At 43.6% G+C, this 21,199-nt stretch overlaps 1 protein-coding gene across 5 annotated transcripts in view; it reads right to left on the bottom strand.

Annotated features, from left to right (window-relative positions):
• Positions 1-5,981: 5,981 nt before the first annotated feature.
• Positions 5,982-21,199, bottom strand: part of SLF2 (SMC5-SMC6 complex localization factor 2) — a 196,864-nt gene continuing 181,646 nt past the window's right edge. For all 5 annotated transcript variants that reach the window (XM_033941811.1, XM_033941813.1, XM_033941809.1 and 2 more), the window contains 2 exons: positions 19,529-19,597; positions 5,982-9,420 (listed from right to left, as the gene is read on the bottom strand). In XM_033941811.1, the coding sequence (XP_033797702.1) occupies positions 9,316-9,420; positions 19,529-19,597 (174 nt within the window). In that variant the 3' untranslated portion in view covers positions 5,982-9,315. The remainder of the gene's footprint in view (positions 9,421-19,528; positions 19,598-21,199) is intronic.

The following is a 21,199-nucleotide window of genomic DNA, read 5'->3' on the forward strand; positions in this document are numbered from 1 at the left end:
CTATGGCTACAGCCCATGATTTGTCTAGCCCTGGATGAAGCTTTCTCCACTTGATTGGCAGTCTTCATGTCTTCGCTAATAATTACCCCCAAGTCACGTTCTGCTACAGTCCTTGCTAGAACCTCACCATTTAGGGTGTAAGTCCTGCATGGGTTTTAGCCACCAAGGTGCATGATCCACGTGATCCACATCAACACGGATTCACCAGGGGAAGGTCCTGCCAATCTAATCTGATTGACTTCTTTGATTGGGTGACCAGTCATCTGGATGCCGGTGAGTCCCTTGACGTGATATACTTGGACTTCAGCAAAGCTTTTGATAGCGTTCCACACCGCAGGCTGTTGAACAAACTAAAATCGATGGGATTAGGGGATACATTCACAACATGGGTAAGGGATTGGCTAGATGGTAGGCTTCAAAGGGTGATGGTAAATGGTACCCCCTCCAAAACGTCAGCAGTGATGAGTGGAGTACCTCAGGGCTCCGTCTTAGGGCCGATTCTATTCAATTTATTCATAGGAGATTTGACCCAAGGACTTAGAGGAAAAGTATCACTGTTTGCCGACGATGCCAAACTATGCAACATAGTTGGCAAAAGCAGCGTGCCTGACTTTATGACGCAGGACCTAAGACAGCTTGAACAGTGGTCATCAACTTGGCAGCTGGGCTTCAATGCTAAAAAATGTAAAGTAATGCACCTAGGCAAAAAAAATCCACACAGAACTTACACACTAAATGGTGAAACCTTGTCCAGGACCACAGTGGAACGTGATTTAGGAGTGATCATTAGCGACGATATGAAGGCTGCCAATCAAGTAGAGAAGGCATCGTCCAAGGCAAGACAAATGATGGGCTGTATCCGTAGGGGTTTTGTCAGCAGAAAACCTGAAGTCATAATGCCGCTGTACAGATCCATGGTGAAACCTCATCTCGAGTATTGTGTTCAATACTGGAGACCACACTACCGAAAAGATGTGTTGAGAATTGAGTCGGTTCAGCGAATGGCTACCAGGATGGTTTTGGGGCTCAGGGATCTCGCGTATGAAGAAAGGTTAAAAAAACTGAGGATGTACTCACTGGAGGAGCGAAGAGAGAGAGGGGACATGATTGAGACCTTTAAGTATATTACTGGGCGTATAGAGGTGAAAGATGATATCTTCAGTCTTACAGGGCCCTCAGTAACCAGAGGACACTTGCTGAAAATCAGGGGAGGGAAATTTCAGGGTGATGCGAGGAAGTACTTCTTCACTGAAAGGGTGGTAGATCATTGGAACGAGCTGCCTCAGAGGGTAATTGAGGCCAGCAGCGTGTTAGATTTCAAGAGAAAATGGGATATTCATGTGGGATCTTTAGGAGAGTAAGAATCAGGGAGTGGGTCATTGGTATGGGCAGACTCGATGGGCTATAGCCCTTTTCTGCCGTCAATTTCTATGTTTCTATGACCTTGCATTTTTTGGCATTGAAACTTAGTTGCCAAGTCTTTGACCAATGCTCCAGCAGGAGTAGGTCCTGCGTCATACTGTCGGGCATTGAGCTTTTTTCAGGCACTGTGTTTTCATCTGTTGTGCGGTTGCCTACTATGTTGCACAGTTTGGCATCATCGGCGAATAATGTAATTTTACCTCGAAGCCCCTCAGCCAAGTCTCTTACGAAGATGTTAAATAGGATCGGGCCCAAGACCGAGCTCTGCGGCACTCCGCTGATAACCTCCGTCATATCGGAGAGGATACCGTTTACCACTACCCTCTGAAGTCTACCTCTAAGCCAGTCCCTAACCCATGCGCTTAATGTTTCACCCAGTCCCATCGAACCCATCTTGCTCAATAACCTGCGGTGTGGGACGCTAGCAAATGCTTTGCTGAAGTCCAAGTATACGACGTCCAGGGACTCCCCTATATCCAGCTTTCTTGTTACCCAGTCAAAGAAGTTGATCAGATTTGATTGGCAGGACCTTCCCTTCGTAAAACCATGTTGATGGGGGATCTCGTAGATTTTCCTCATTCAGGATCGTATCCAATTGGCATTTGATTAGTGTTTCCATAAGTTTACTCACTATCGATGTGAGACTCACCGGTCTAGAATTCTCAGCCTCTGTCCTGCATCCCTTTTTGTGGAGTGGAATGACGTTAGCCATTTTCCAATCCAACGGGACTCTTCCTGTACTTAGGGAAAAATTGAAGAGTGCGGATAACGGTTCCGCTAGGATGTCACTCAACTCCCTGAGCACCCTGGGGTGTAGTTTGTCCGGTCCCATAGTTTGTTCACCTTGAGTCTTGATAGCTCCTCGTAGACACTGCTGGGCATAAACTCGAAATTTCGAAACAGGTCTTCCGAGTTTTCCCTCGTCGGCAGCTGAGGGCCGGATCCCGGCGCCTCGCAAGTGAAAACCGAGCAGAAGTATTCATTTAAAAGTTTGGCTTTGTCGGAGTCCGATTCTACATAGTTCCCATCGGGTTTCCTAAGGCGTATTATCCCATCTGTGTTTCTTTTTCTGTCACTAATATACCGGAAGAAGGATTTATCGCCCTTCTTGATGTTCTACGCAAGATTATCCTCCATTCGGAGTTTGGCCTTCCTCACTGCTGTTTTGACCGCTTTTGACTTGGATTCTCGCTTCCCTGATAATTTGTAGAGGATGAACGCTCTTTTCTTCTTTTTTTTAAGGTCTGAGATCTCCTCAGAGAACCACTGCGGTCTATTGTTTCTACGCCATTTACTTACTGATTTGATTTGGCAGTTGGTTGCTTCGTGTAAGGTTGATTTCAGAGTTGACCACATTACCTCTACATTATCTGTTTCGGCATGGTTTTGCAGTGCTCGATGGATGAAATCTCCCATGCTTTCGAAGTTTGTGCCCTTAAAAGTTGAGGACCTTGATTGATGTGCTTGACTTAGTGAAACCTTTCCTGAGGTTGAACCATATCATGTTGTGGTCACTGGAGGCCAACGTATCGCCTACCGAGACCTCTGTGACACTTTCTCTGTTGGTGAGTATTAGGTCTAGTATCGCCTGATCCCTAGTGGGCTCTAATACCATTTGTCTGAGTTTCGCTCCCTGCTGCTGCTGGATGCAGCGGAAAGTTTATTCCAATCCACATCAGGCATATTGAAGTCTAACAATACTGTGTCTCCACGCAAAGTGATATTCTCAATGTCTTTGACTAATTCTATATCCATGCCCTCCTGTTGTCTCGGAGGTTTGTATACTACACCAAGATACAGGCATTTGTCCTTCCCCCTAGCCAAATTCACCCAGAGGAATTCCCCGGTGTACTTGACATCTGCAATTTTGGTAACTTTGATGTACTCTTTAGTGTATAGTGCTACCCCTCCTCCCATTTTGCCCTCTCTGTCCCGCCGAAGTAAGTTGTATCCCGGTATAGCCATATCCCACCCATGGGAGTCTGTGAACCGTCTCGGATATCGCCACCACATCTAGGTCAGCGTTCCTCATTTCTGTCTCTAATTCCAGAATCTTATTGCCCAAACTGTGGGCATTAACATACATAGCCCTCCATACCTTATGTTTGCTATGTCTCTGTGTAGATATTCCTGCTTGAGCTAATTGGACTCCTATAATACTGTTTGTGTGCAAGTCAACCATTAGCCTTTTGGTGTAATGCTGTATTCTTTTTTTAACTTTCTATTCAATCATATGTATTTATTTCTCCATTATTTTTTAATCTGGAAGTGTAAGAGTCCACCCTTACTTTGGTGCTGTTTTGCCTTATAGGTAGGGTGGTTTCTTCTTTTTAAATTTATTTGAAAGCTCATCTAGGGCAGGGGTCTCAAAGTCCCTCCTTGAGGGCCGCAAACCAGTCGGGTTTTCAGGATTTCCCCAATGAATATGCATGAGATCTATGTGCATGCACTGCTTTCAATGCATATTCATTGGGGAAATCCTGAAAACCCGACTAGATTGCGGCCCTCAAGGAGGGACTTTGAGATCCCTGATCTAGGGCATTCAATATCCTGAGGCCAGGTCAAAAATAAATAGAAAGTTTAACAGAAATATATCTGTCACAGCACTAACAAGTTCTCACAAAGAGTAAAATTGTACAGGGTATATAAATTGTGCCATCTTGTGGTCCATTTAAATTATTCTTCCATGTCTCTGGAAATGTTCTCTATTGGCTTGGATATGTTTGAGGTGGTAGTCCTAATCCAGTTTAAAGGTATGGCAAACTACAAACTGTGCAAGCACATCTCAAAGGATCCAACCGTCACTCATATGAGAAAAACATTCAGCAAAAAGGGATCCTTCACATGTTAATTTTCTAATGTGGTATACATCATTCAGTGCAAAGAGGGATATTACATAGGTGAAACAAGCCAAATGCTAAAGACCAGAATCTACTGACAGATATCATATTAAGAATTGCAGTACCAACCAGGATGTCACCTCTGTTGCACAACAATATATAGACAATCGTTTTCAGCAGATTAGTTTGAGGCTAGCCAACTATCAGCTTATTATTCTTATATAAAATACCTCAAAGGATCAATTCAGCTTGTTTTGTTTTTTTTAAGACCTCAGTGGCGGACTGGCTTCGGGCTACCTACCACTAGATGGGCCTTGTACCAGCCTACAACTAGACCACCAGAGGGGGAACAGGGTATAATAATAATAATTTATTCTTGTATACCGCCACACCCCAAAAAGTTCTAGGCGGTTCACTTCCATTAATTAAGATCCGTGCTGATACACGGATTTACAATATTTTGAACAGAGTTACAGCAGTAAAGAAAGGGAGCGTGGGAGCGATATACAGAGTTTTATCAAAAGTACAAGCAGCAATAAAGGGAGGGAAGGAAGGTAAAGGAAAGATAGGAGAGAGATCAAGTAAGGGGAGGGGGGAGCAAAGGGGGCCGGGGGAGAGTGGGGAAGGGGGTAGGTGCAGGTGGAAAGGGGTTAAAGGGCCTATTCTCGGAAAAGGTGCGTTTTGAGTAATTTTCTGAAGCTGAGGTAGGTGGGGGCCTCGAGTACCATTTGTGCTAGCCAGGGGTTCAGTTTAGCCGCTTGGTACGCAAAGGTTTTGTCAAGAAATCTTTTGAGATGACATAATTTTAGGGAGGGGAAGACGAACAGCTGAGTTCTGCGGGATTTCTTGTTGGTGGGATTCAAAGTGAAATGCTGATTGAGGTAGTTAGGTAAAAGGCCGAGAGCTGTTTTGTAGCAGAAGCAGGAGAATTTGAATAAGACTCTGGATTCGAAAGGCAGCCAATGCAGTTGATGGTAGAAAGGAGTGATGTGGTCCCATTTCTTTAGGCCGAATATGAGGCTGACGGCAGTGTTTTGGATCAATTTTAGCCTCCTGGTGGTTTTCTTTGTGGCGTTCAAGTAGATGATATTGCAATAGTCCAGTACACTGAGAACGGAGGACTGTACCAGTAGTCAGAATGAGGTGTCGTCAAAGTATTTTTTTATGGTGCGCAGTTTCCAGAGTATAGGGCACACCATTTGGTTCAGAATTTTTTTTCTTGGGTTTTCATCCTCTAGAGATGTGCGTCTTATGGTGCATCTTATAGAGTGAAAAATACGGTATATTTATTTTTGTTAGATAAGAGGCTCAGGTTGTGGAGCAAATTTTGCCCACAATGGATTTTCCTTTTTGTGAACGCTGGTAGGTTGGTAGTAGAGCCGGTGCTGTAAAATAGGAGCTAGTGAACAGCGTTCACAAAAAGGAAAACCAATTGTGGGTATAATTTGCTCAACAACCTGAGGCTCTTCTCCAACAAAAATATATAGGCTAAAAATTGGAAAAAAAAAATTTCACTTTCTGGTTTGCAAAAAACACATTAGGGCTTTTAATAGTTAGTATATAGTTCTTCATCCTGTCATTTTATATATTTAAAGGGATGCTTTTTTTTTGGGGGGGGGAGAGAGGGGGTTGAGAACTAAACAAATCAAGTAAATTGTACAAATTCATATTTCAAGAAAGGACTAGAAATCTAAAGATGTAAACAGAAACAAACAGAGCCAACTCAAAAAGTAAGAATTTTAATAGGTTAAAAAAGGAATTCTTAAGTACCAAACAACCATTCACAAGCTTATATAAAACTTTTAGCAATTAGAGCCAAAGCTCTTGCAGTTACATAATTCTTTCCTTTGAAACAGGAAAACATTGACCCATAGCAGTAGTAGTACAAGAAAAAGGAAGGGCACAAAAAAGTACTATGGATTTAGTGGCAGCATTCAATCTTGTTTACATTCAACTGCAGCTCTCATACTTTTTTGGGAAGTAATTTAGAGACCCTTCACTAAATGGCATGAAAGCCTAACACATGCTCAGTGTGTGAAACAGGCTACTGCAAAAAAAAAAAAAAAGTGTTTTCTGGTATTTTGCTTTTTAGTGTGCGCTAACTCCTGTGGTAGCTGTTTTGGATGTGGAAGCATTAACCAGCTAGTATAGTCGAATTAGTGCCTGCTAACTGGATACTGTTGAGTTAACATGCTTAGGGGGCAGTAAGGGCTCCACAATCAACCTTTTACAGATAGTGTGCTCTAATGCAAACCTTAGCACATGACCTGAAAGTTAAAAATATCTTAAATTGTTAAATTTGGCCTTAGGGTGTGGGGAAAGTCCTACACTGAGGCATGTGAAGCACAGATTCTAATGCACTTTAGTAAAAGGGTCCCTTATATAGTGCAAAATACAAGTACAACAAAATGAGGTACAGAACATTAACCAGTGCAGACTACAGACAAGATCTGTTACTTAAACCTTATCTGTTTGCAATGAGCTTTTCAACCTAGCCTTGCCTCTTATATTGATTTAAGACCACATGATCCTTAAAACCAAACAGTTCTCACCTCTGCCAGCTCTTACTTCGATTTTTTTCTTCTCTCCCCTGCCCCTCATGCATCTTGACTCATTAGCCCTGTTAAAGCCTATATTTCACAAGTCCATCTCGTTACTGCTTGTCTTGCTTTCTAGTTAAACCGCAGAATTTAAACTCACCCTTCTCTATTTGGACAGTGCAGCCAATTTAAGGATTTCTTTATTTAGCAGTTTAAGATGCACAAGTATGCTGCTTTTAATCAGATGGAAGTGGCAAGGCAATGTTGGCAAGTAAAAGGACTTTATCTGCACAGGTGACTTGAGAGACTATGTCACTACACTGACAAAATGATTAAGGCATTAAGAATAGTTTGGGTAAGATAATGATGGTAAGTCTTGGGGCCTGGTGCTCCCCTCACCCCAACTGTATAACAAACCAACAGTAGTTGAAGCTCTACCGTTTACCTTCCAATTTTTTTTTAATACAGCTTCATCTAGAAGTGAAATCTTCTAAGTTTAAGATTTTTGTGGCAGCTAGTTATATTGCAGCCACTAAAGAATATCTGTGGCTCAAACTAACTGGACAATTACTAAGCTTAATCTAAAAAACCCTGGTGCAAATACGTAACTAGCAGAATGTCTAACATGTAGACAAGAAACCAGCCTTCACTGCCTGTAGTAAAAAAGTGCAATAGTATTAATATTAAATCATACTCTAGTATAAATTTACAGCCCATACAGTCTTGTATACAACCAGCAGCAGGCGTACTAACAATAAACACACCTCTAAGCTTCACACTGTCTGGTAGACTCTTCCTCTCCTCCTAATTCAGGGAGGTTAAGAAAACAGAAATGCTATACTGAACATGCAATATAAAAATGTGGTTTTACCCAAAATTTACTTCAAATTTTTTTTTACAAAAAGCATTAATATAAAATTAGTAAGCTACATAAATGTATAAAAAACAAACAAATGTCAGCTTGACAAGGTAGGAAAGTAAGTTTTAGAATATCTCCATAGGCTATAATATATAATTTTACATAAATGCACCTACTGTTAACCTGTACAGTAGATTCCTTAGACTTTTACCCATTTTACCATTATGCTTTTCATAACTAATTTTTTATTCTCCTATGTACTAAAACACCAGAATGGTAGCCATTATGAACAGCTATGCTAAGGATAATCTCAAATACAAACTGAAGAATTATACCCCTCTTGCAGGACCCACTATTTTCTTTTTATGGCTGAATGTGCTTCCCCCCATCTAAGTAGAAGAATACATCAAAGCAGATTAAAAGGTGCAATAGTTGAAAGGCAGGAAAGTGAAGTTGCTTACCTGTAACGAGGTTCTCCATAGTCAGCAGGGGAATGCAACCATACTTACCCTCCCGTCTCCCCCTCTACAATATACTTTACTAACAATTGTGCCTGCATCTCCTTGGCTTGTCTCCGGAGAACTGTAGAAAACACTTCAAGAGAATCACCCAACCGTGTAGCTGTACAGTACAGCTACACAGACCTTGCTTTCAGTAGCTCTTTGTGTATTACCTAATGATACTGTAGTTACATCTGAAATGTATAAGCTAGATCTCTCAACAGTAGAAAACCAATCTAATTAGATGGAGAGCGTGTAGCCACTGGCATTTAACCTATTTTGGCCTAGTACTGAACAGCAGCAAACTCATATTGATTGGTGATAACTGCCCATCAAATATGCTATTTCCATCCGTATGCATTAAAGCCTTGGGCTTGGTCATGGAACATGCCATATTGACTTAATTGGCAAAGATCTAACTTCCCAACACAAATTAAGTGTTAGCATCAACATATTGAAAAACCATGGTAACCTTGGTCCACAGATAGTATGGTATCTAGTTTGCACTAAAGTCTCAGGTATTTAATGACTGAGACAACTATGGATAACAGTTGCTAACCCTCTGAACAGCAAGACACATCCTTGGAAAGATCTCTGTCTTAATTTGTTTTGTATATTTTTTTTCACCTTCCTCAGATATAAATACACAAAGACAGAAGTAAAAGGACAACCAGTAGCCACTTCAAAATACTGTGCCCTGTACCTGATCAAAATACTTTAGTCAATTTTTTTTTAATATGGTACTTAATTATGCAATTGTAAATCCAACCACCTTTTTTTTAAATCCCTTAAGCATTTAAAATAAAAAAAGGTTTAGGAGTCCATAGCCCAGTAAAACTTTAACCACCTAAAGTTGATATCTTATATTAATTAAATTGTATAATTGTTGAACTATTCATTGTAGATTCTGTGATGTTCTTTAAACAAATTAACTGCTTAGGAAAATGGTTATATTTTATAGATCGATGGTGGGGAAAGCTATTGAAAGGGTTCATTGACATGGATGATTGAAGATTTAGAGAATCATACAGCAGTTTCTAAACATAAGTGGGCTTTGACTTAAAATTTTAAGGGATGCTATTAGTCTAATTCACAGTGGTAGAAAAGTAGTATAGATCAGATTTTTTGCCTCTTGCATTGCAAACACTAATCACTCAGTTTTGATTTTCATCATTGAAAAAGGTCTGCTCTGTCTTCAATTCCAAGTTTTCATTTATCTGTGGCTCTGGCATAGGCTCCCAATAATGAAGCAGTTTTCCCTAAAGGGAGAAAAAACAACAACATACAAATACTCAGAGAAAAACATTGTAGTAAAACTCCAGTTAAACAATATTTCAAATTTTGCTCTTATGCATCAAACAATATTTTGTAAAGACAAACACATTGAGGGGCATAATAAAAAAAAACGTCTCTAAGTCCCCTTTTGGCCTAAGGCCTTAAACATTGAAAGTAGAAGCAGGGAAATGGTCCATTATCAAAAAAACGTCCAAAAGGAGTTTTTTTTTATAATGGCCTGCCTCTACGTTCAGCTGTTTAAACGCCCAGACAACCACTACATCTAAACTTACACCATATAATCAACCTAAAAAAAGCCTAAACCCCAAACATCCAAAACAAGAGCTTTTAGGCGAAGGAGGAGTACATTCATAGTATGGTTAGGACATACTTTGATGAGAAATAGACTCTACAACATTTACAGTATAGTCAAAGGGATTAGATTACAGTATAGACATAACATGCAGACATAAAATACTGACTTAGGGGGCATAGGGTGGATTTAATTGCAGCCCATTCAGTGTAGATATCACATGGAGGTAAGATAGCTTTCTTAGTAAGTGGGTGCATGTTTGTTGTCTGAGAATGTAGTAGTAATTCAGGTTATATTTGCAGTGGCATGCGAGTATTTGTGAGATTCCGTTTGGAGTTTAGGCCATATCTTTGAGATCCATCCATCAGGGGTGTAGATGTGGGTCTTCAAGGAACTGGGTTTGTAAAGAGGAAGATTTTCACGGCTTTTCTGAAGTTCCAAAGACTGTCTAGTGATCTAATATATGGGGGGATGGTGTGCCACATTCTGGGTATGTAGTGAGAATATGAGCGTCTTCGGGATGTCTCAGATGTGAGTAAGCAGCCAGGTGGCAGGATCACCGTTTTTCTGTTTGGGATCTTGTAGTTTTGATGCTACGTAGTTTGGCGCCATTTTGTGGAAAGTCTTAAAGTCTAACACCAAGGCTTTAAAGGCACATCGTTTTTGGATAGGAAGCCAGTGCATGGATGTTAGTGCAGGGGTGACATGGTTGTGGAAGCCCAAGTTTTTTTTATGAGTGATAGTGGCGTTTTGCATACCTTGGAGACAGGAGAGTGTTTTTGCGGGTAAGCCCACTAGTAGAGCATTGCAATAATCTAAGCAGGATAGTACAAATGTGTATAGTAGTTGGGCGAAATCACTTTGAGAAATAAGCACGGATGCACTTTAGTTGGTGGAGGTAATAGAACAACAATGACACTAATTTTGATACATGGTCTGAGAGTGACAGGTTTGAGTCGAGAATCACTCCTATGCTGCGGATGTTGTATTTGGCTGTAAGGGTGACATTAACCCAGGAGAGAGATGGGTGTGGGTATGCGCAGGTGTCCTTATGTATCCAAAGAAGTTCAGTTTTAGATTAGAGAATGACACGGGGAAAAAATCTGTCCCCGTCACTGCACCGTCCCCGGCCCACCATCCTCTGCACCGCCCCGTCACCGCCGTTCCCTTCATCGTCACCGCCATCCCTTTCACTGCCCCGTCACCGCCACTGCCATCCCATTCACCGCCCCGTCAAGCACCCATCTTCTTCCCTCCGCTCCCCCATAGTCTGGCATCTGTTTTCTTCCCTTCCAGCGTCTTCTTCCCACTCTGCCTTCCACATTTCCTTTCAGGGTCTGTTCCTCTCTACCCTCTTTCAATGTTTGTTCTATTCCTTTCCACCACCACCCTTCCCTCCCTCCTTTACCATCTGTTCCTTTCTACCACCCTTCTTTCATATCTTCTATCAGTCCCCCCACCATCACTAGCAGTCTCTCTTCTCCCTTAGCATGAGCAAATAGAACTTCTGAAAATTGTATTGCTGAGGCATTATTTCTAGTACGCCTTTTTTTCCAGATGGATAATGACATCAATTTTATAATTCTTACTGTCTGCTCTGATTTCATTCACAATTTGGTTTGTGTTTTGTACCTGAGGATTCCATGAGGCATTTAACCTTTTCCTGTCTCTTCTGTGATTTCAAGTTGATTCCTTCAATAATGGAGTCTCAAGGCAGTAGCAGTTTTCTATTTTGGGCTCTTTTGACATTGTTTAAGGGATTTCTTATACATTTGGTGCTGGTCTTCTTTGATGAGGTCACTTCAGAATCTATTTCCAAGGAAGAGAAATTTTTTCCCTTTCACCCCCTCCTTCTTTGTGTGAGCCAGAACACGCAGTCCCCGCAAGCAAGTAATTTTATATCATTTTCATTCTATTCATTCATAGAAATTAAAGTCTAGATAATGCCAGTCACATAACAAAACATGATTTTACAAAAATAATTCCCTGCACAGTCAAGCCTGCAAGGATTACTAGATGTCTTTCAGCAGCTCCTCTCCCTCCCTCCCCCTTACCTTTGTGGCCAAGTCAAAATGATCTAACAACAATAAAATTTTAAAAACACAAAGCACGCTGTACGCAGAGAAAATGTTAATTATCATTTATATTCCGCGAGTTTTCAAAGAGGTCAAGGCAGATGACTTTATGCAATGTCACCTCAGTAACAACTATACAAAAATAGACAAATATTCCCCCTCCCTTTTTACTAAACTGCGATAGCGGTTTTTAGCGCAGGGAGCTGCGCTGAATGCCCCACGCTGCTCTCGACGCTCATAGGCTCCCTGCGCTAAAAACCGCTATTGCGTTTTAGTAAAAGGGGGCCATAGTGCAAAATAGACAGCAGATATAAATTCTCAAAACGGACACATTTTGATCACTAAGTTGAAAATAAAATCATTTTTCCTACCTTTTTGTCTGGTGATTTCATGAGTCTCTGGTCCTTCTTCTTTCTTCTCCTGCCCCCCCCCTCTTTCTTTCTCTCTCCCCCTGGCTCCCCTCTTTATTTCTGCCTTTCTTTCTCTCTCCCTCTGGCCCCCCTCTTTATTTCTGCCTTTCTTTCTCTCTTCCCCTGACCCCTCTTTATTTCTGCCTTTCTTTCTCACTCCCCCTGGCCCCCCTCTTTATTTTTTCCTTTCTTTCTCTCTCCCCCTAGCCCCCACAAAGCCATCGTGCCAATTTCTCCACTTCCACGATTCTTTCCCTACCCTCACCCCCAAGCCAGCAGCCGATTTCTCCCTGCTCCTTCCCCGATGTCCTGAACTTCATCGGGCAGCAGCAGCATTCACAATTCACTGCTGTTGCCCGCTTCAGGCCTTCCTCTGTCGGGTCCTGTCTTCATGAAAACAGGAAGTAGGCAGGACTCGGCAGAGAACAAGGCCTGAAGCCGGCAACAGCAGCGAATTGTAAACGCTGCTGCTGCCCGAAGAAGGTAATGGAGCACGAGGCAGACCGCTTCTCCCCCCTCCCAGCCGAACCCCCGATGACCCTCCTATCTCCCCCCTCCGTGAACCTTTCCGACCCTCCCAGCGAGAGCAGCAAACCTCCTTCGCGGCTTTCTCCTCCCTCTGCCGCATCACTGATGATGTCATCAGTGATGCGGCAGAGGGAGGAGAAAGCCGACGCTACTGGAGGGAGGTTTGCTGCTTTCGCTGGGAGGGTCGGAAAGGTTCACTTGGGGGGGAGAGATAGGAGGGTCAGCGGGGGTTCGGCTGGGAGGGAGGAGAAGCGGTCTGCCTCGGTGCTCCAAGGCCTGGCGCCATTACCTTTTTCGCCCCTCCCGCCCCCCCTTGGTACGCTACTGCTCTCCAGCTCTCCTTAGTTTGCCGGTTTTCTTTTTCGGCGACCGGCACGCGCGGCTGCTCAAAGTTCAATCTTCTGCTCTGCTGCAACTTCCTGTTTCCGGTTGGGTCAGAGCAGAAGATTGAATACTGAGCAGCCGCGCGTGCACGGCTCTTTTGAAAGCGTTCCGGTCGCCGAAAAAGAAAGCCGGCAAACTAAGGTGAGGTGGAGAGAGGAAGCTGGTTAAACGATCGAGCCGGCGTGCGGGTGGGGGCTGCGGGAACCGCACGATCCTTTATGCCTCACTGCGGTGACAAGACCATTCACCGCTCCATGGGGCGGTGATGGCCTTGTCCCCGTCCCCGAAGAGGCTGCTAATTTTCATTCCCCGTTTTTGGCGGGTTACCCGCGGCTAAACGCAGTAGCCGCGGGTAAACTGTCACCGTGTCATTCTCTATTTTAGATGCGTTGAGTTGTAGTTTATTTGCAGTCATCCAGTTTTTTTATTTGTTAGGCAGTGGTGAAGTTTTTTTATTTGGGCATCTTGGTGCTGACCTAGGGGAAGGTAGAGCTGTATGTCGTCTGCGTACGAGTGTTATTTTGATTTGGTATTTTTTTGTGATGTCGAGTACTGGTTTGACAAATAAGTTGACGAGGAGTGGGGATAATGCACCCTGGGGCACTTCGTAGTCGAGAAGTTTTGGTTCCGATAAGGAGGATTCCAATAGTACTTTGAGACCTTTCGTTTAAGAAGGAGGAGAACCATGTCAATGTGACATCACGGATTCCAATAGAGTGTAGTCTGGATAGGAGAATGGGTTTTGCATTCCGATAGAGTGTAGTCTGGATAGGAGAATAGGTTTTGCATGCAATATATCTGTTTTAATGTGCCCGTTTATGTGGTACCTTATTAAATGTATTTTGAGCTTAATAAAGCAAAAATAAAAACTGCTATTTAGCAGATTGTATTAACGACATCTAAACTGTGCCTAAGTTCCGGAAAAACATCCAGAGTGCCTAAGGGCTCCTTTTACTAAGGTGCGATAGCGTTTTTAGCGCGCGTTAAGGCCTTAATGCACCTTTGTATAAGGAGCCCTAAGTTCTGTCCATAGAACTCAGGTCTATCTGAATCCCAAACTAAGCTCAAAAGTAGACCTGGTTTTCATTCGCCTACAATAATGGAATGATATGGATACCCTAGGTTGCTCAGTGTTATGTAAATGATTTAAAGGATGCACAGATTGAGTCATTGCCCCAAATACGCCCATGCCTATTGAGTAAGGCATGAGTTTTCAACATGGGCGTCCATGAAATTGTGGCTGCATCTACAAAGTGGCGTCTATATCCTTTGGATGTCTAAGTACCAATTATCGCTTAAGACCCTTAATTGGCTCATTAACTACTTAGATTGGATGCCTAAAGCATGCCTAACTTTAGGCATAACGTAGGCATCCTTTATAGAATCAGGCCCTGATTCTCCAAAGTGCATCCCGATTTTAGGCGTCCTACAGCTGTCTAATCAGCCAATCGGGATGCACGTTTAAAAAAAAAAAAAATGCTCCCCAGGCAAGCCTGAAGGCGCCTCCAGCAGCCTAGGGAGACCCACAAGATGCCTAAGCTCGTCTAAGGGCCTTAGGCTGAACCTAGGCGGCCCTACGTGTCTCCCTAGTAGAGGAGAAGCTTAAAATGTAGTAGACGGCCGCTATACTTATCGCGGCAAGGGATCTCTCTGCCACTATAAGTATAGCGGGCTGCGGCCCCCTGACCAGGAGGGTGCCCAAACCCTCTGCCCGAAGACACACCCCCCCCGACACTACCGACCGCCCCCCCGACACTACCGATCTCCCCCCCGACAATATCGATAGCTGGCAGGAGGGTGCCCAATCCCTCCTGCCCGAAGACGCACCCCCCCCGGCGCTAACAACCCCCAAACCTCCACTCCACCAAACCTGTTCTTAGATGGGTTTTGCACGTCTTGAGCCGGCAGGCACGCCTCGTCGAAATGAAGCGGGCCCGCCCCTTCCCGGCCCATCCCGTCGAAGCCTAAGGCCTGATTGGCCCAGGCTCTAGAAGCCTGGACCAATCAGGCCTTAGGCATAGCGGGTCCGCCCATCCCCACTTAATCTAAGGCCTGATTGGCCAATCAGACCTTAGACTTAGTGGGGATGGGCGGACCCGCTATGCCTAAGGCCTGATTGGTCCAGGCTTCTAGAGCCTGGGCCAATCAGGCCTTAGGCTTCGGCGGGATGGGCCGGGAAGGGGCAGGCCCGCTTCATTTCGACGAGGCGTGCCTGCCGGCTCAAGACGTGCAAGACCCATCTAAGAACAGGTTTGGTGGAGTGGAGGTTTGGGGGTTGTTAGCGCCGGGGGGAGGGGGAGGTGCGTCTTCGGGCAGGAGGGATTGGACACCCTCCTGCCAGCGAAAGATATTGTCGGGGGGGGGGGGAGATCGGTAATGTCGGGGGGGGGGGCGGTCGGTAGTGTGGGGGGGGTGTGCGTCTTCAGGCAGAGGGTTTGGGCACCCTCCTGGTCAGGGGGCCGCGGCCCGCTATACTTATAGCGGCAGAGAGATCCCTTGCAATAAGTGTAGCGGGCCGTGTCTAATCTAACCCGTTTCTCTAACCTGCATCTGTAACATGGATGCCGGTTACAGAATCGGGGTTTAGTTTAGGCCGATTCTGAATAGGACGCTTCTCCCGGGCGTCCTATTCAGAATCAGGGCCTAGGTGTCTTGCGGGCCTCGCCTTCAATATAGGCGGCCTGCCTGGAGAGCATTTTTTTTAAAAAACGTGCATCCCGATTGGCTGATTAGATAGCTGTAGGACGCCTACAGCTGCCTAAAATCGGGACGCACTTTTAGAGAATCAGGCCCTCAGGGCCTAAAGGTGCAATTGGAGAGGTAGGAGGCAAAAAGGAGAGAAGATTCATGGAATCCAAGTGAGAATAGCATATCAAGGAATAAGCAATGATTAACAGTATCAAAGGCAGCAGACAGCTGCCAGATGTATCTCTTGGTTTCTTTCATTTTCATCCAGTATTCCTTTTTGTGCTCTTCCTGAGTATTTTTATATTTCATGAATGCCAACTCTTGCCTTTATTTTTTTCTATCACTAGTTTGGAGAACCATTTCGGTTTCCTTTATTTTCCACACATAAAGGTCTGTAGCCATTTTTATTGCTCCTTTCAGCTTGGACCACTGCTTTTCTACTTCCCTTAGGTCCTTCCATCCTATTAGCTCTTTCTTCAGATGCTACTAAAGTCTGCATGTTTGAAATCCAGGACTTTGAGTTTTGTGTGGTTGCCTTCCACATTAGCTGATATATCAAACCAAACCACTTGATGATCAATACTACGTAGGTGGGCATCCACTTGAACTTTTCCTATTTGTGAGCACCAAATCCAGTATCGCTTTTTCCTTCATCAGTTAAGTCACCCATTTGTCTGAGCAGAGCTCCTTGAAGGGCATCCACTATCTCCCTACTTCTTTTCTATTCCGCAGATGAAACTTTCCAATCCACATCTGGCAGGTTGAAATCACCCAACAGCACCTTTTTCTTCCCCAGCTTTTGGATAACTGCAACAAGATCCTTATCAAAAATGCTGTGATTGAGTTGGAGGTCTATAGACAACACCCACGTAGACAGAAGTTTCATCTTCTCTTTTCAAAGATACATAGGACATCTTCCTTTTTCCCAGGCCCCCTGCATTTTAGTCACTTGGATTCTGGTCTTTACATAGAGCTACTCCTTCACCTTTCTAACAATCTGTCCTTCCTAAAATGATTATAGGCCAGGATTCACTAAACCTCCAAACCGTGCACAATCATTTCCGTTTGCATGCCGGCCGACTGATTCAGTAAAGGCCTGCATGCAAATGGGGACGATTGTTAACACGCCCCCCTACCCACGGCCAGAGTGATCCCCACTCATACGCACACCCTGACAGTAGTGACAGGTGAAGCAGCCTCCTGTCACTGCTGTCAGGGCTCAGCCCAGCCCTCTCTTGCCTGCTCGTGGACTCTCCTGCTCTCTGCCGCCGTTCCCTGCAGTGCAAGCCTGTGGTTTTAAAGCGGGCCTGCACTGTGGGGAATGGCGGCAGAGAGCAGGAGAGTCCGGGATCAGGTGAGAGAGATCTGCCCAACACCCCCCCAGGCCCCGATCTCTCCTGCCTGCCCTGCTCTGCTGCGCCACCCCCCCCCCCCCCCAGGAGAAAAAAAGCAGGAGGGATGCCAATTCCCTCCTGCCATCAGCATTTTTTTTGTTTGTTTGTTTTTTTAATGCTGCATGCATGCAGCACGGCCCTCGCCCTCCCCCCCACCGACTGGTACGGCCCACCCCCGGCAGTAAAAAGTTGTGAGCAGGAGGAGTGCTCAGTTCCTCCTACTCCTAGGCCAGGGGTATGCAATTCCAGTCCTTAAGAGCCGGAGCCAGGTCAGGTTTTCAGGATATCCACAATGAATATGTATGAGATGGATTTGCATGCACTGCCTCCTTGAGATGCAAATCTCATGCATATTTATCGTGGATATCCTGAAAACCTGGCTCCGGCTCTCGAGGACCGGAATTGCCTACTCCTGTACTAGGCCAACCACCCCTTGGCCCACCCCTGGTTGGCCCAGGCGGTCAGGCCCGGCCTACCCACCTGATACCTGTAAAATATTTGGGAGCAGGAAGGGTGCCCGGTCCCTCCTGCTCCTTGGGCAAGACTCCCCCAATATCTTCGGGAGCAGGAAGGGTGCCAGGACCCTCCCTCTGCTCCTACGCACTGCCAAAATCTTCAGGAGCAGGAGGAAAGTCCTCCTGCTCCTACTCTTCGGCTGCCCACCACCCAATAGCGGCCTTAGGCCCTGGCGAATCATTTGATGCACGGGGAGAGGCCTAAGGCCCTGATTGGCTGAGGCGCTTTGGGCTCCTCCCTTTGGAAGAGCCTGGGGCACCTTAGCCAATCAGCGACTTCCTTAGGGAGGAGTTTAAGTCCCTGATTGGCCACTGAACTAAGGGGAGGGCTTCAATGACTGGGAGAGTGTAGATGGGCTGGAATTGGTTTTGACAGAGATTTCGGCAGTTGGAACCCAAGCACAGTACCGGGCAGAGTTTTGGATTCTTGCCCAGAAATAGCTAAGAAAGAAAAATTTAAATTGAATCAAGTTGGGCAGACTGGATGGACCATTCAGGTCTATCTGCCGTCATCTACTTTGTTACTATGTATGTTAAATTTCATTGCTACCAATAAAAACTTTATTGCGTAAAGATATCTTTATGCAATAAAGTTTTTATTGGTAGCAATGAAATTTATGTAAATAATAGCACTTAAGCATACAATAAAAAGAGCGTATTAAAATTTAAAAAATAGGAAAATAAAATGCAAAAAAAATAAAAATAAATCGCCAATAGCATTATAGAAGTTTGAAGCATATTGTGAATGCTGTATATTATAAATAGAAATCTCAAGTATTGTATAGCGAGATACAACCCATCATTGCAATATAGTCTCTTCCCCTCTACCCTCTTGTACTCTCACTTTATTAATATTTTTATTTTAAATTTTTTTCTCATTTTAAATTTACTGATAATTTTATAGTAAGCCATTTAGTTACTATGTGATTTAAGGGATATCAAGAAAATAATAAACTTGAAACTTGTTTCTTCCATGTATTTCTCCATCCTCCTATGTACCTAACCTTCTTGATGACACCATGCTCTGAGCCACCTACTGAAGATCTCAGTATTTAGTACTCTTTCCTCACTTTTCATATGTAGGCAGTATTTCATACTCTCCAAGGTAGGGGGAACGAGAGGGCACTCTCTAAAGTTGAAAGGGGATAGATTCCGTACAAATGTAAGGAAGTTCTTCTTCAGCCAGAGAGTGGTGGAGAGCTGGAACATTCTTCCGGAGTCTTTTGTAGGGGAAAACACCCTCCAGGGTTTCAAGTCTAAGCTGGACAAGTTCCTGCTAAACTGGGACGTACGCAGGTGAGGCTGGACTCATTTAGAGCACTGGGCTTTGGCCTGGGGGCCGCCGTGTGAGTGGACTGCTGGGCAGGATGGACCACTGGTCTGACTCAGCAGCGGCAATTCTTATGTTCTTATGCTAGTGTTTTTACCAAAAAAATAAAAAAAAAGGTTTCAATCCCTCCTCCAGCTCTTGATAAGCTTTCTACCAGCATGAGAAAAAAAAAATAAAAAATGTTGCTCTGTCAAGTAGTTGCAAATCCAAAACTAAATTAACGAAGAATAAACCCCCAGATGACTATCTTAACCTGGACTCTCAAAGTGCCCATTCCTTATTAAGTATTTATATATTTCAAGATTTATAATGATGAACTGGGGGAAGGAGGGAATGTTGATCTGATACCTAAAGTATACAAAGCTGGAATTCATACTTAAAAAGCCAGGACAAACACAGAAAACAAAGACATATTTCAGCAATTTAAATGTGTAACAAAATGAAAAGCACAGTACCTGATCAGGTCGTATATACTGCAACAGTTCTTGCCATTTTCCATATATTCTTGCAACTAAATCTTTCACCTAGAAAGAAAGTGAATTATATAGAAAAAGGTATGAAGCCCCAAAGAATTGCTTGAATTATCCATCATCATTTTGGGCTTTATTCAAACAGGTTTTGGCTCAACAAGTAGGCTGTCAAACCTCCCCCCCCCCTCACACACATACACAAAACAACCCTGATTGTGGTCATTGCTTTCCGGCTACATTGAGGCTGCCATTGAATGATACAGAGAAAGTTTGTCACCATCACCGCAAGTTCCATTTCTGTCCCTGCAGACTGTCTTCATTTGCACAAGCCTTGAAAACTTATGATGTTATATTTAAAATATATCTTTACTAAAGTAAAAAAGAGGGACAATGTTCTGTGCAACATGCAACTGTTTGTATCAAAACCAGATAGGAATGGAAGGTTAGGATTTATAACCTTCCCAAAGATTTGGTTGCCTATGCTTTTACATTATCTGGGAAGGTAATTGGATTATTACCTTTCAGACATGGGTGTAGAAGAGAACCTAAACCAAGGGGTTTCCAAAGTCCCTCCTTGAGGGCCGAATCCAGTCAGGTTTTTGGGATCTCCCCAATGAATATACATGAGATCTATGTACATGTACTGCTTTCAATTCATATTCATTGGGGAAATCCCGAAAACCTGACTGTATTCGGCCCTCAAGGATGGACTTTGGAGACCCCTGACCTAAACTGTGTAGTGGATAAACAGGAAAATAAGTGTCTATTAAATGTTAGAAACATTCCTTGATACTAAATGCAAAGTGATGCACATTGCGAAGAATAACCCAAATCCTAGTTACCAGATGCAAGGATCCACCTTGGGGGTTAGTGCCCAAGAAAGAGATCTGGGCATCATTGTAGACAATACACAGATCTTCCGCCCAATGAGTGGCGGCAGCCAAAAAAGCAAACAAGATACTAAGAATTATTTAAAAAGGGATGGTTAACAAGACTAAGAATGTTATAATGCATCTGTATTTCTCCATGGTGCGATTTCACATTGAGTATTGTTCTGGTGCTTGGCTGCTCTCAGGGGGCTTTGCTGTAGCCTGTACCTACAGCATGACCTTTCTACTTCTGTATGAGATCAGAATTCATTTTGTCACAGAGCACATAGTTTGGAGCAAGACTGTGCCCTCTTCTGTTTTTAAAAATGTGTTAGACTTAAACTAGCCACCAAAGTAATATGTTTAAATAGAAAGCTCTAAAGAAACTACACACAAGTTCCTCAGTTTGCCACACAGTTTTAGCGTATGGTAGCTGTCCTCATAGGAACCAATTAGTGTGTAATTTTTTTCTTTTTTCTTTGTTTTCTTTTATATATTATTCAATAAATTATAAAGTGCTTATGCTCAATTTTTTATATAGTATAATTGCGATAGTAGCGAAAGTAGCAATTACTTAGCTTTTTTTTATATAAAAGAAACTGGGTCTGGCTCAATCCCCACCTAAAACTGTGTGGCAAACTGAGGAACTTGTGTGTAGTTTCTTTAGAGCTTTCTATTTAAACTTATTACTTTGGTGGCTAGTTTAAGTCTAACACATTTGTAAGTGAATTTTTGTGCACAATTTTGTTATTGACTCTTCTGTTTTTACACATTGATTTTGCCAGCT

This window comes from Geotrypetes seraphini, chromosome 4 (assembly GCF_902459505.1).
Source record: "Geotrypetes seraphini chromosome 4, aGeoSer1.1, whole genome shotgun sequence".
NCBI lineage: Eukaryota > Metazoa > Chordata > Amphibia > Gymnophiona > Dermophiidae > Geotrypetes > Geotrypetes seraphini.